Source organism: Phaethon lepturus, unplaced genomic scaffold, assembly GCF_000687285.1.
Source record: "Phaethon lepturus isolate BGI_N335 unplaced genomic scaffold, ASM68728v1 scaffold15890, whole genome shotgun sequence".
Lineage (NCBI taxonomy): Eukaryota > Metazoa > Chordata > Aves > Phaethontiformes > Phaethontidae > Phaethon > Phaethon lepturus.
In genome coordinates, this window is record NW_010509947.1 from 28267 (window position 1) to 43754 (window position 15488).

The window sequence follows — 15488 nt, forward strand, 5'->3', positions numbered from 1 at the left end:
AACGAGAGCCACGTGGTGGTAGATTAGTTTCTGGTGTATGTTGGAGTGATTTAACTAGGACTAAGAAATGCCGTCTTCTGCTAGGGTAGAGTCTGGTCATTACTGTGCAATGCAACTACGTATGTTATGCTATTCTTACGAACGAAAATTATTTTATTCCAGGGAAAGTTTATTAGAAAATGATACTGTTTATTACTTTAAACAAGTGTATTTTTATGGGTAGAAGAAATAACCCTCTATAAAGCACAATAACAGTGTGATGAAAGGAATGGATTTCTACCACTAATGTATTTTATCCCTCCTTCTCTTCTATAGGTTGCCCAGGAATGTGGGACAATATCACATGCTGGAAACCTGCAAGTGTGGGTGAAATTGTCTTTGTCAAGTGTCCTGCACTGTTCAGATTTATCATCTCTGAAGACGGTAATGTATTTTGTCTTTGTTCTTTGCCTCTGTCTGGTAAAGCTGCATGGCCAGCAGGAGTGTAAAACCTCACTTAGATACTCAATATAAAGGGAAATCAAAAACTCTACAGAGGCCTGGAGTTGGGCTTCAGTTTAAAAAAAACACTCTAGAAAACCAGTATGTTTGTGTATAGATATGTGTGTGTGTGTGTGTGTGCAGGGGTGGGAGGGAATGTGTGAAAAAAGCCTTCACAGACTATACAGCATGAAAATATCACCAGTTCTATTGTTAAAGGGGATGTTCTGTCCTTGGTTCTCCACTGAAATCAATGAGACATGAAAATGTGTTTGGGTCTTGGATAACTATTCATTACAATTCAAACCTATTTTAGAAAATAACTAAAACTCACACCTGGGTTCTGCTCATGTCTAAGGAGAACGTAGGCATGAGATGAACAATGTGAAGAGCCTAGGGAAGAGACAGTGGGAATTAAAGATTCCTGGCGAGATGCAGAAGCTCCATCATGCTTTTTTGTGGTCTGTAGAAATGAGACATCACCATCCTTCTGCCCCTTGTAGCTGGCACCAGCAACCAAGCAAGCAAATGAAAGATCAAAAATTCGGGCTGGTTTTGTTTCCAGCATGCATTGCTGCCTAACAGAATTGTCCCTTGTCTTGCAAAAAATACCGCAGATGGTCCGCTAGGCTCGTGCATTTTCTCTTTTCTCTCTTTTTGTTACCACTTTAAGCTTGCACCAGAAGTCCCATGCGCTCACCATGCTTGGTAACCAAACCCTATCAGATCCCAGCATTAGTCCTTATACAACCCAGCCACTGCTCCCTAATGAGCTATTAAAAGGACAGCCTGCCTTAGTAGTGGTAACACTAACTATTTGACATAGTTATTAATAACACTCAGTGCTTTTTAATGGGAAGTCTCTGTGCAAGCTACTATTTACATGATACTAAAATCCTCTTGTCCTTTCTTGATTTTTTTAACCTTTGAAATGCATGAAAATTTGCCAGGTAAAAATGAGAGTGTGTGGATAGGAGGAAATAACTATTAAGTTGTTCACAGCAGATAAATAGTTTGATTAGATCTTCTCTTGACATTCCCTTTTTTTTTTCTTTTTTTTTTTTTCTCATGATTCCATTAAATGATATTCCCAGGTGAATGACTGGGAGTCTAAATCAGCCCATCAATATTAACAACAGGCCTTTGCTGATAATTAACACAGTTTTGTCCATCTCCTCCCAGCACCCATCTAGGCTACTGTAGATCACTTAATTAACACTGTCCATTGAGGAAGAAGTTAATAATTTTCCCCCCGGATCCTTTTCCCAAAGAGTATTTTCCCAATGAATTATTCATTTACAGTCTTGAGTGCAAAATCCACCTTCTCTGCATTGCCACACGGAGAACACAATTTGTGGGAGACAGTAAGTTTTCCACACACAGCTCCAGGAATGCTGAAATCCTCACCTTTAAACACATCCATCTGAACTCATCCAGACATTGAAGCAAGTGCCAATGCTCTTGTGAAATGGAGAAGAATTTAAAGATGATCATTACCTCATCTAAATTTCCCCTTATGAAACTCAAACGTTTTCTCTATATAAGTCCTCTAGACTCCATCTGTAGTCGGTGGAAAGAGACCCACAGAAGGCAATTTATGTTATTGCAAGAGACATGAGGTGAATCGTACCTTGGAGACATCTCTCTTTATCCAGCAAGTACTAAGGGCAATTCACTTAAACTAGGCACCTAATTTTTGAACGGGGAAAGACAAGTCCCTCTTTAAATTATCAGGTATGAAAATATAATTACTACTGTAATTCTATGTGCTTTAATTATAGCCAGTATAATTAAACATAATCTTTACTGCTGTAATGGTTCAGTATTGCCTCAGTGGCTACAACGGCACTTACTGAGCCATCCACGTTCAGCGACAATAGAAAAAACCAACACATCAGCATCCAGTAGAGTTTGTATCCAGCAAGCGTAAGGAAATATTTTTCCCTATCTCAGAGCTGGATTTTTTTTTTTAATTCTCCATGGCCTTGTAATCAATTTTTGTTGACTACTTGTCATTCAGCCTGATTGTCAAACCAATTCCGGTCATAATTTGTGCAGAATATACACTCAACCAAAAGTTTTTGCTCTCCAGTTATCAGTGATGTTTGCAGCCTGCAGGCAAAATACTTCTATGTTATTTATCGCACATCAGCAGATGGCTGATATAATGTCATCTTCTGATATAACTGCAGGAAGCCCTGCTGCTCCTACAGCACCTGTCCGAATTTCCGTTAGGACCCATCCTTTTTGGTGGCTTGTAACCTACACATGCCCTTAAGCTACAGTGTGTTAACACATGGTGACATAACATAGCACGACCCGTTTCCCTCCCTCCCTGCCTGGTTCGGACGCGATGCTCAGAGGTATTGCCAGTGTGGTACTACGGAGAGTGGTGCCAGGCACACCTCCAGCGGAGGAAACCTCCGCCACCGCCGACCTGTCCACACACCTCTGCCCTGGACCTTTCAACCATTCTTCATTTCAAGAGTTGTCTCTGATGCTTCTATTTATATCCCACGCAAATACGGTGCCTTTTCACTTTTACTGATGAAATTTCTTTTCCACGGTGCTATCATTTCTGAAGTAATTAAGGCCATGAGGGCTCTTGAGAAATCATCTAACCCATATCCCACCTCAAAGACAAGGTTACCTTGATACAATCTATTCCAGCACTTAACTAACCTGTTACCTGTTAATGGGAAAGTCTATTTTATTTTTTTAAATACAAAGTAATATAGGTTTTAGAAAAATAAGAAAAATATTTATATAAAATGCTCTACTGTAACTAGAGATATATAAAATAAAGGCCTGAAATAATATTTTTAAATTACTTGCCAAGGATTTCCAGACCTGTTCGCCTACTGTACTTCACGTTTGACCTGTAGCAGGGTGATAGTATGACCTAGTGTAAACATATGTCCTGCTTGCTTTATCTCATTACAGGATCCCTAACAAAAGTGACAGCTGTTACCTCTTGTAGTGCAGGATTCGAGGGGTTTCTGGACATCTGTTCAGTAGGAGCAAAACCAAGATTCATAATTCATTAGATAAACAAATAAACATTTAATCTGTAGTAGTTTGAAATCTCTACAGATCCAGCTGGATTTGCACTTGTGACCCCAAGGTGGAAATATCTACATCCATAATCACTCTCCTGGGTGAATCAGCGTGAGTTTTCACTATCGTTGCTGCAAATTTTAATTAGCTGAGTATATCTGTTTCAATGAGGGCTTAATGAAAATAGTCACATTTTATGATGGTTTCCTAAATAAAGGGTTACCAGATAACTAAAATGTTTATAAGACATGGATAATCACATTTTATAGATTGTATAGTATTTATAGTATCCTCTGGCTGCTGCTATGTTTCTAGAGCATGTAACTAGGCTAGGCATTATCACTAGTATTTATTAATAACTTATTCATTCTTAATACAGAAAAATTTTTATATGACCATAAAACATTTTTACAAACAGTAACAATAACTTTAAATTATACTTTTAAAAATTTTGCCCTATGAAATGCTGAAGCACTTGTAGGTGCAGCTGCTTGTATAAACAGGCAAACCATATGATGTTTTAAAGAGGGGGTAGGAGTTATGCCACTTGGTTTTGGATATCTAAAAGTTATATGTGTAAGTCTGAACTGTTCACATGGATTTCTGGTTCTGTAAATGGGAAACAATGGGTACTTGTAGAAGATTTTCCTCTGTCCTCTCTCAAATGCTTGTCTTGAGATGAATGAAGCACTCGAGGGGGCTGTTTGTTTTATGAGTTTCAGAAAGGAATTTGGCTGCCTTGACTTGGATGTCTGATTTCCATATGCAGTGAAATAAAATTAAAAAAAAGAGGCATTGCAAAATAAGAATTAACCAATGAAACTGTCATCTGGAGAGATGCTTTGTTGAAAAATTATCTATGGATTTAGCTAAAAATACCAGCTGTTGCTGTTTTTAATTTGAAAATATACTCTGCTCTAACCTTCACTGAATTGAACTGAAGAGTAACATTTGAACTGCTGTCAACATCATACAGAAAGCCTAATGTTAAATCCCATGCTGCGTGGTTGGTGACCCTTCCTTGTAAAATTTCATTTCACCTCTGCTCCCCCAAAATCACCAGAATTTTTCATTTCCTTTCAGACACAGACTGTGAATAAAAAGATCATTCTCAAAATCTCTCCACATGAAAAAAATACGTTAGCTCCTGAGTCTTTTCAAATCTAGTAGGTTAAGGAATTACAGTAGCTCTCCTTCTGGAGAGTTCCTAATTATTAATTTATTTTTCTCTTTAACATTCATTTCTTTGATTGATATCCATCAGTTCACAATTTTATTTGCACCGAGAACTATGGCTTCCATGCTGTCGCTGTTGCTTATTATGCTTTCTCCAGTGCCTCCCCAGTACCAATTCCAGAGACAACCACTCTAGAATGTACAATATTTAAAACATTCTAAGGTATCTTTGCAAAGGAGAAAAAAAAAAAAAAAGGCAAGTCAAGCTGTGATGTTGTATTTCAGTATGACATAGCAAGAACTAGAGATGACCCCAGCACAGTGATCTCCACTCCCAGCTGGAAAATCTTCTCTGTTTTATTCTTTCTCCCTTTTTTTCCCAGACAGAGGTGATACTGTTTGGCAGTGAAACTCTACAGAAGCTGTGCTTTTCTTTCTTTGCCCTGCACAGCTGAGATATTCTGGAACCTATAAAGCCACATTACTCAAATGAACTGTTGAAAGAAACCCAACAGTCAGATCAGAAATGAGCATATTTTTAGATCTTTGGTTTGCAGTAAAAACTAATAAAAATAACAATAAGCAATTTCTGAGCGTTGCCATATGCTCCACATTGAGAAAATGCTTTCATTCACAAATCAAAATAATAAATATGATTAACTCTTACTGAATCTTCCAGAAATTCAGAATGTTTATCTAGTGCTCAGTCTAGGACATTAGCTGCTACACCCAAAAGAGCATTATTACAAAGCATGTTTTACTATGCAAGACAAAGAAAATATACATAATTTTTACCGAAGACATAGAATGTACCCTATTGTTGGTACCAGAATCAAGGGGTCCTAATTAAAAAAAAAGTGGAATAAAGAATGTATCCAGGTATTACAGAGTTTAAGAGGGATTTATATCGTGTGTTTACGTGTTTGAACCAAAGCGTTTGGCTTGCTGCTACTCTGGAAGTTATATGACTTCTGTGCTCAGCCAGCAAGTTTTATTGTCCCTGAGAACAAGAAATTGAAAATAGTGTATTAATGACCCCATTAAAAACACCGAGAGAACTCAAATATTTTGTCCTAAGAGCACCAAGCCTCATATAGTCTACACTAGAGATATCATGGGTGGACAATGGGATTTATGAATGCAGGGTTAATTGGATTTTGGAAGCCATCTGTGGCTTTTTTCTTCAGTCTGAGTTTGGATGTTATCCCTAGTCAAACACAGTAAGATGACAAGAGAAGAGTTAATGAGGGGGAAGCGATACTACACGTTCGTAAGTGGAAAGCCCTCCTGTGTCATTTCTGGGGAAACAGTCTTGGTAAAGTCTTTAAGTGCTGACTGTGTACCACTGTGAAAATGGTACATAACCCCAAACTGGGTGAAAAAACAGTAAACGTCATTGTCTTCCCAAGGTGAAAGCTGTTGAGAATATTTGCAAGCTACAGTTTCTATTAGTCTGGGTCATGTATTGACATTTTATATACAGACAAAAGGAAAATGTGACTGTTAAAGATCAGGAGCCTTCTAAACAACAAAATGTATCTGGAAGATTGTGCACTTATTTCTACTGCAGTAGAAGATGCAGGATTTCTTTGCAGCTAGCTGAAATTAAAGTCACTGTTGCAGCAGACTGCAACTGGAAACTGCATTTGCCTGTCAAACAGGCAAGGCAAAAGATCAATGCAGAAGTCTAGATTTCTCTTCAAGTATATCTCACCCCTGGTGGGCATTTCAACATCCTGCATGAAAACTGAGGGAAGAAAAACACTGGAACCAAGGAGTAGTCTCTAAAAAACAGACATGATCCATCCCATAGCACTTCCATCAATGGGAATAGTAATGAGCCATCAGAGCTTAATTAGTCTTTGAAGCAACCACACCTCTGTGCATACCTTAGTTTCATCCTTGACTTTATGTAAGATCCTACGTAGCATTCAGAAGCAAGTTCAATGCGAGCATATCTATACCAGCTAAAAGTTGTGGACAGCTTTCAAAGCTGTCTGCAGATTGCGTGTGTGTTATTGTTGCTTAGCGTTCAGCAAGTCCCAGAAAGTGCCATGAAGAAGGGGTACAAGAGACCTGTCAAGTGTCGATGGGAAATAATAAGTCTTGCCAATAACCAAGATAATAGTGCTTACTAGATAACAAGTCCTTTCCTGATGGTTTTCATCCCTAGGCTTTCCACAGGCAGTAAAGACATGGGATTACTTCAGCTTTTCCAAAGCGAGGAGGACAAGTTATAATTAAGCATGCCTCCTCGGTCACAACATCACAAAGTCTATCTGCAATGCAGAGGGAAATGGGAGGAAAACATTGCCGTCAACGAATAGTAACTGTATCTACATTTTCAGTCAGGTAGTTATGGCCTCATAGACGTTTTTTACAGAAAGAGGACATTTTATGGCCTTTCCCACCAAATTATGGGGACATAAGACTCTGTGCCTCTGATACTCAAACATACAACATGACCAGGAACATTTCAGCTAAAGATCAAGTCCTTGGTCCTTTGCAAGATGACATCCTGCAGTGGCCAGGGGAAAGCTGTAATGGGGTTCAAGAACATTGTCAATATGATCTGAAAGCTGATTTGGCCTTGGAAAATAAAAAAAGTCATGCTCCTCCGGGAAGCATGCAAGGCTGGAACGTGCTGAGAGCTGCTGAGTGGTTTGGAGAACACTTGGACAGCAAAAGGTAATACATTGAAGTATCAGTGTAGGTGCAACTGGGGCAGATGTTGCAACCTTTACTAGCAGTCTTTGCTCTATTCTTGTTTCTCCTCTTGACTCAGCTGAGAAAGGAGTTCCATCTGATTGCAAGATTCTAGGTGTGGTGGGCACAGATTCAGTCTTGCCTTTAAGCAAGTGACTCAATATGCTTTCTTCTCTGTTATTTCAATTATTCAATTTTTTTCTCTGAAATATGATCCTTGCTCTTTGGAGCTGGGAGACCCTTCAATAGTATTTGCATTGATCTTGCACTCTGATGGATGCTCCGGTGACAGCCAGCCTCATAGCAAGGATACACACACTGTTTTGATGATGCCTAGCAGTTGCTATGGTGACCTCAGTCCACTGCTCGTTTCATAGCCTTTGATAAGAAAGAGGAAGAAAAGAAGAAAGTCATAATCTCCCTTACATGTTAGTGATCATATCTGTAGATCAGTCCTGCCTCAGACAGCCCTATATACTATGGTCTTTGTGTTCTCCATATGGACCTCATTGTTATTCTCCCGTGATGTCCAGCCATGATTCACTGAGTCTTCTTTTCTCTATGTCATGAAACCACGCACCCTGAAATTAGTATGGGATATAAGAAGAAAGGACTCGTATCTAACTTCCATCACTGCCTTTACTGCAATGTTTGGCACAAACCACTGGGTAACAAAGAATTTGCAGAAGCTAGTTCTTCTCATCATGGTAGATGTCTAACAGCTGGAAGTGCCAGTCCCTTCGCCCTTTATGGGAGGAGACTTTAAGACAAGATGAACTTATCTTCAGGTGGGTGAATTGGATGGAATGAATTTGCCCCACAGGATCATCTTAAGCACCTGTTCTTATTCAAACAACCAAGTATGAACCAGGCTTCCTAATCTTACCCTTAATTTTCCTCTGCCTCAGTTTTTCTGTTTTCTAAATACAGTGAACAACACCTCTTAGTTTCGTACTGTCTCTGCCTGAGCACTATGCTCACAAATCCCTTTCACCAGGCAAACAGCAATATACAGTAAACGCCGAGTTACCGATGATTTTCAATCCGCAGTTTGAAGTATTGTCTACAGGACATGAAGCTGGAGCGACCAAAACCCCTGGAAAGCGTGGAGGGAAGCACTTAGCTTAGGGAAAGGTGTAGGAACCTGTAAAGCCGTAACCTTGCCTGGCTGCCACTTTCTACAGATCCTGTTAATGAGATTGTAAAGACCTAGCACTTGATTCTGGATCACTTTCCCCCCCCAAAAAAGAGGCACAATGACGGAACAGGGATGGTTAGGTAGCGTGCATGTGGGATCGTGTGTGCCCAGGCACAGGACGGGGCAGAGGGCATTAGAAGCAGCAGGCAGAGTATGCGAGGGGTAGCTGTGCTCAGAAAGCCCCGGAAAAGCTGCTAAGTAGGCTGCTGCTCCCGGCTGCGGCTTTGCCAGCCGGCTGAACAGATTGCTGGTGCGTAAGAGCAGCGTGTAGCAATAGGGAAGGGAGTGAAAAGGCACAGTGTGGTGGATGCTGTGGGTTGGGCGTGAGAGCTCGCTGATTTATTTCTTATTTTTAAATTAAATGTTAAACTTCCAGTCAGTGCTATATAAAACATGAAAAAAACTAATTCCTGCCTAACCAGCTCATTATCCACGTAGCTGGACAGCACGATAACAAGTGATTGTAGGAAATCTGATGTAGGAAATGTTTTCCATAACCTCTCTCTGCCCCAGTTTCGGCGCTTTCTGAAGGGACAGAATTAATATGCAGTAAAAACAGTGCGAGTTTTAATGCGAGCTTTGCACATTGATCTCAATGCTGTCAAAAGCCAACCTTTTGGAGGATTACTTATGTGGACCAGTCCTCCATCCCATGATACTGAGATGGGAACAACAGTAATAAGGGAAAAGTGTGGGCAAGCCGTTTCAAGACAGAATAGTTTTGGAAGCCTTTCATTCCTCCTCCTGCCACTAAGAAGAGACAAATGCTGGAAGAAAAGGGTTAAATGCAAGTTGTGCTCAGATAAACAAATCTATGGGAGATAAAGCAGTTGCCATGCCAGCTGACACCGAAAGCAGCCAGCACAAATTTGGCACAGAGGAGATGATCTAAAAGGCTGCACTGAGCTCTGAGGCTCATCGTATGCAGGCTGATCCTTGGCTTTAGCTTTGTCAGTCCTGTGGACTTTAAATCAGAAGCAACAATTGCTTGCATCAAATTTCTCATCTGTTGGAGGATAGTGAGGAGGTAGTTATGTTTTCTGGGGCTAAGCAAATGAAAACCAAGGATGAAAGTCTGACAAATGTGCAGGAAAAGGGCATGAAAGATCTGAGTCTCTGCCACTAACTCTATGGGTAGCCTTTGGCAAGTCCTTTGATTTTTTTTTTTCCCCCTTCTCTATGTAGAAAATCGAAATAAGCAATATTTTATGTGTTTAGTTTCTCTATTTGGTCTTTGGAACTGACAATTCAGTGTTCTGATGGATCTTCTCTAGGGTTTCTAAGTAGTACTGCAAATAATCTCTAACTAATAATGACAGTTAAAGCACCAATGGAAGATTTGCTTCCCAAAGGGTGACAACTACCTGTTCAGTCTGGTCAAATAGTGAGTAACGTTATCTCTCAATATACTGGATAAACCATCCTTTGTCAAGGATAACATTAGCTTCCTGAGGAGTTCATTGACTAATGTGAGCAATTATTGATTTTAAAAATGGTGTTCTAAGGCACTGTTTAATAGCTGTTGTTGAGTCCCTCTTTCTGTAGTTTAGGCTGTGCTATTATTTAACCAGATGTGGGGAGTACAGGTGTCAATGTAAGTCATGACTGTAATCCTTCAACTAAAATCCTGAAAAACAGGTTTCCCGTCAAAATGCAGATGAAAAGCGTATTTTATTTATTCTTCATTCCTGGGAGACTAATGTATTTCATCTAGTCTGTTGCATTTTGCCAGTTTCAGGGCTTTCTCTGCTTCATAGGTGAAGTCTGAAGCACCAATGTCTCATTGTTTATGTCTTAAGAGTAAGGCAATGAGAGGACTCATGTGAAAGTCCAGGCAACAAGGTGCCCTACAACTTTGCCCATTACATCACTGACACCAGAGTAAATTTCACAGAATCACAGAATCACTAAGGTTGGAAAGGACCTTCAAGGTCATCAAGTCCAACCATTAATCCAGCACCACCATGTCCCTTAAACCATGTCCTGAAGTGCCACATCCACAGGTTTTTTTGAATACTTCCAGAGATGGCGACTCAAATTTGATGGGGTCTCTCTAGAGTCAAAAAGGCACTCGGGTGAAAAAAGAAAAAAGCAACCACACACAAAAATAGTTTCAGGGTAATAGGCTGAAAAACGAGAGGGACTGCCCTATGTCTGGACTTCCTCCAACCCCAGCTCAAGTGCAAGCTCCCTGTATGTGTAGACATGTTAAATGTCAAGCACAGAAATAATCCACATGAACTCCATCGCACTCTCATAGACGAGAGCAAACATAGCCATTGGCACAGCTATCTGTCACGTAAACATCCATATTCTGGTGCAGAGTACATAAAAATATGGTGTCAGAGAGAAGGGCAGCAGCAGAACGTAGGAATTTAAAGCCAGATGGTGGCTGTATGTTCCGTCATTGAGTGCTTATATCTATATATGCATACACACAGAAATATAATTGTGTAGGTATGTATATTATCCAAAAACTCATTAGATGAATTTCAACTTTTCGTTGTAATTCAGGGCATCGTGTTCAGTGTATATCTAATTGACTTTCCAGTAGCTTAACTTATTAATGAAAATTAGGTCGATGCATCAAGCCTAAAAGCCTGTAGAGTAAAAGGTTGTACTGGAACTTTCTTCAGTACACTAGAAAGGACTCAAATGTAGAAAAATATGTTAATAAAAGGCAGGTTTGCTCCTACAGCAATCAGAAAATTAACATTGTCAAAAATGTTAATCCCTTCATAATGTCCGAAAGCAGTTAAAATGCAGTTATGATTCAGGTGTATTAAAAATATTAATATAAAAAGCCTTTTCATTTTGCAAACCTACACTAATATAATGTTTTAACTGTTATTACTGATGTCATGAAATTCAAAATGAACTAAAATTTAATATTTTAATATTGTTGTGACCAACTATTACCCATATTTAAAGTGAAATAATGGTTATTTTTATTTCTTCTTTTTTTAGATTATTGGAATAAAATAGCAAAATTTAAAACATTTATATTTAAAAACCAGATATTTTTCTGATCAGTGTTATATACCAGGATGCCAGGAGCATCAGGCTTCAGTCTACTTACCACTGCCCTGGTCTACCTCCAACAAGAATTCTAGAAAGCTTATAACATCACATTTGAGGATTTAATCCACACTGTACAACTGATAAACTAAAACTGGATTTTTACGAGTCAAAAAGTTTTTTTAATTTTTTTTACAACTTCTTCTTATTCTGTGGGTCAGGCTGTTGAGTGAGGTGACCTCATGTAAGGAACCACTTCCGTTATGAGCTACTGATTTGAGTGGCAGCAGGCTATGAAAGACACTATGAAAGACACTGATCAAGGAACAGTGCCTTGCTCTTTGTTCCTCTGTCTAATAAAACCACAGGTAAAAGTTCCCACAGGTTATCCTACAGTTGGTATTCAGGTTTTAGCAACTTTTGCATCTATATCTGAGCTGTATCACTGTTAATAAACCTGGCTTTTGGTAAGCTCAGGAGGGAAACAGGTCTGTCCAAAATACTCTGCGGAGGCATCCCTGTTAATCTGCCAAGCATCTGGAGGACGGCCATAGCCCTTCTGCAGCATCTGGTAATTTCGTCTGATGCAGTAGGTTGGACGATCTTTGCTGGAAAATGTTTGCTGGGAGCATTGGTGATGTCTCTTCAGAGTTAGTACAGCTACCCAATATTTACAACTATCCAACAATTCTCATATGCGAAATCTTGAAGGCAGCTGGAGTTGGGCAGAGAAGCCAGGAGACCAAGGGTGTGCTCATCATGGCTTTTAGGATTAACCCTCCAGAGTAACTGGTGGGTTGAATGTGTAGGTCTGATGTTGAATACATCCATTGAAAGACACAGTACAGCCTACCTGATGTTTCAGCTTAGTTTTATAGACTGCCACCATCACTTTCACACTAAATCCTCTGGTTTCTATCTTAGACAATCAAAAAGCACATCTGATTTATTTTAGGAGAGACGAATCAATGAATTCAAAATTATTATATGATAAGCGATTTGAAAAAGTATAAAATATAAACTGCATTTTATGCTGCGTTGAAAAGACTTTTTTTACTATTTTGTTTTCTTAGATGCTGTCTTTTTCCTTTCCCATAGGATCAAAATCAATCTTTGTTTGGATTTCACTTTTAATAAAAACCCTCTCATACAGATTGGTGAATGGCTTTTCCAATCCCTCGTTAAGATTTGACCATATGTTCGGAGCTAAAGAAGAACAACCCGAAGCCCTGTGGTTACTCCAGGGGACACAGAACTAAGCTGATCTAAATATTTAACCTGCCGTAGTGGTCAACGAAACGTTGGAAACTTTTTTCACTGGCCGGTGGGCCACCGGCAGAGCTGCTTGCAGGCAGCCTCGTCGGGGCCTCGGTGTCTCTGTGCATGAGGCAGCAGCACCACTCGGTGGCTTAAGGCCACTCCTCTCCGTGCATCCCCCAACACCGAGTTGGAGGCAAAGTCCACCGAGGATTCCGGAAAGTCTGACTTCAGTGCAGTTCGGGCGAAGTACTTAACAGGGCGGGTGGGAGGTTGGTTTGAGATAATCCCAACGTTATATTTTTGAAGGACAAAAGAAAGGAAAAAAACAAATTCTTAATGCAAACGCCAACTTTTATGATTTTCCATTGTAACATTTGTATTTTTGGTATACAAATCAGCGTGGATTTTTGCACAATATTTTGGGAAATGTGTGGGTCTTTCTTCTTTCAGAACCCTCCCCCCCTAAAAAAAAAAAAAGGAAAAAAAGAAAAAAAAAACAACAAAAAAGCTCTCTAATCTCTCTTTCATGTCCTCTTCATGAAACTCCACAATAACCAGAGATTTAACAACACAATGCAATCGACCATCTTCTGAAAACCACTTTCCAGCCATAGTAACACAGTACTAATTATGAAAAAAGGAAATTTTCTTGCAGTTCTTCTGTGGGCACTGCTACATCCACTCCTCTTATGGGAAGCAAACTCTTACCAAGATCAAATTAATTATTTTTATTCTTCTAATTTCAGGTTGGGAAGTAGATAACTTGGGGCAAACCCATGCAGGTAAGAACCAGTTGTCCTGACTACCTCCTATGTACCTCTGTTATCAAAAACTGTATGTAGAGCACATGATAATATCAGATTATTTAAAAATTATTTGGTATCAACCATCATGATAATGAATACACGTAGTTCATTGTAACTGATAAAATGTGAAAGTAAAAATCTGGTAAGTTTCTAAAAATCAATGTGATCTAACCTAAAACCACAAAATTAAAGTGTCCTACTTAAAACCAATTAATTATTGCTTTTTGTCGTTGATGGATGGAGATAATTTTTCATGAATTCTGTAAAAACTAAACATACTTAAATAGCTATGCATTATAAATATAAATTTCTAATTATATAATATCTGACTTTTATATTTTATAATAAAATTGGTCCTAGTTTGAGTGTATGTGGTTTTAGCTATGTTCTCGCTGCTTGCAGTAGCAATTTTTTAATTTTATAGGTTCAGCTTTGATTTAAACTCACAAGTAAAACTGTGTTTACTTCCTGAAAAGACAGACTCAAGTTATGTGTTGCCCTTGGGCCTGATCCAAACAAATAAAAATCAATTGGATTCTATTCACTGATTTCCACAGAGACCAGTTTGGGTCCTAATAGAAAACACAATCAAAACAATTTCATACCAAATTTCCACTTTTATAGGTGATTATGACCTGCTGGAAAGCACAGCCCAGTCTCCCCTAGGTAAGAAACAGAATCATGGAATGTTTCTCTTCTAATTTTAACCCTGTTAAAAAGGAAGCTTTAAGATTTTTCTCCTGCCATTTAGGTATTATTTTTTAATCAGTTCTAATTATGGTGACACATTTTCTGGTGCGTTACTTTTAACATTATTATGAAAATGTATTCCTCCACTATTGAGCCTTGCAATCTAGCAAGTATGTTATTATAAATTATATCTATCTGCTTAACAGTAATTACTAAATGGTGTTAAGGAAAGTCAACACCATGATTCAGTGGTTGTTTTCCATAGAAAACTAGGGATGAATGTGCAAAAGTAATTTACCAAAATTTGCCAAGCAATGCAATGTTCTGAAATGAATGCTGTGATTAAATATATATATTCTGCTGCATGGATGGCATAAAAATAAGGTCACTGCTAGTGTTATGAGCCACTTGACTAAACTGCTCCAAGAATGCGAAGAAGCACAACCTTAATTAAAAAAAAAAACACCTTGGAAATTTCTATCAGTTTTGGTCAAGGTACAGCTCAAACTCCCAAAACTGTAATGGTTCGATAAATGGAAGCAGTTCTATTGTGCTGAAGAGGAATAAGTGCAGCCAGCAGCTCAGCTCTAATTTTTCATCCAGGTCACTGAGCTCTGGCAAAGTAACGGTGCTTAGAAAGAGCACCCCAGGGGTCATCCCACCTTAGGCAGCCTCAGTAACAAAGTGAGTGTCAAGAGGCACTTTCCTCTCCTACTCCCAGCTCTTGTTCCCCAATACGGTTTTGAGGCTTTTGACTGTCAGCGAAAGCCATTTAGGAGCTGGTCATTATATGAGATTCGCCACACAATTAGGGTAAAAAAAGAGGAAAAGAGAACGAGGTTTTCTCTGAGCCAGTTTTGAGCCTCCTTGCAAACACTTGCTTTAGAGCAAGGTTTTAAACTGAGACTGGAACAAATAGTAGGCAGAGGTATGTAAGAAGCTCTGAAAAAGGTTTGAAGTTTTCCACTGAAGCCACACTGGGAATCTGGAGATGTAAATGAACTTTTTGCTGTGAAGACAGAGACAGGGAAGAGATTCCCACTCTATCTTTCCTTTGTTTTCCTACAGACCCTTCTCAGAAAGTCACTCTGACATCA

The 15488-nt window shown here is 39.2% G+C and overlaps 1 protein-coding gene across 1 annotated transcript in view; it reads left to right on the forward strand.

The window, feature by feature from the left end:
* Window positions 1-302: 302 nt before the first annotated feature.
* Window positions 303-15488, forward strand: part of LOC104624319 (pituitary adenylate cyclase-activating polypeptide type I receptor-like) — a gene marked incomplete at its 3' end in the record, with an annotated part of 48983 nt that continues 33797 nt past the window's right edge. Inside the window, exons 1-3 of the mRNA XM_010291695.1 lie at window positions 303-423; window positions 13642-13677; window positions 14326-14367. Coding sequence (XP_010289997.1) covers window positions 327-423; window positions 13642-13677; window positions 14326-14367 — 175 coding nt within the window. The remainder of the gene's footprint in view (window positions 424-13641; window positions 13678-14325; window positions 14368-15488) is intronic.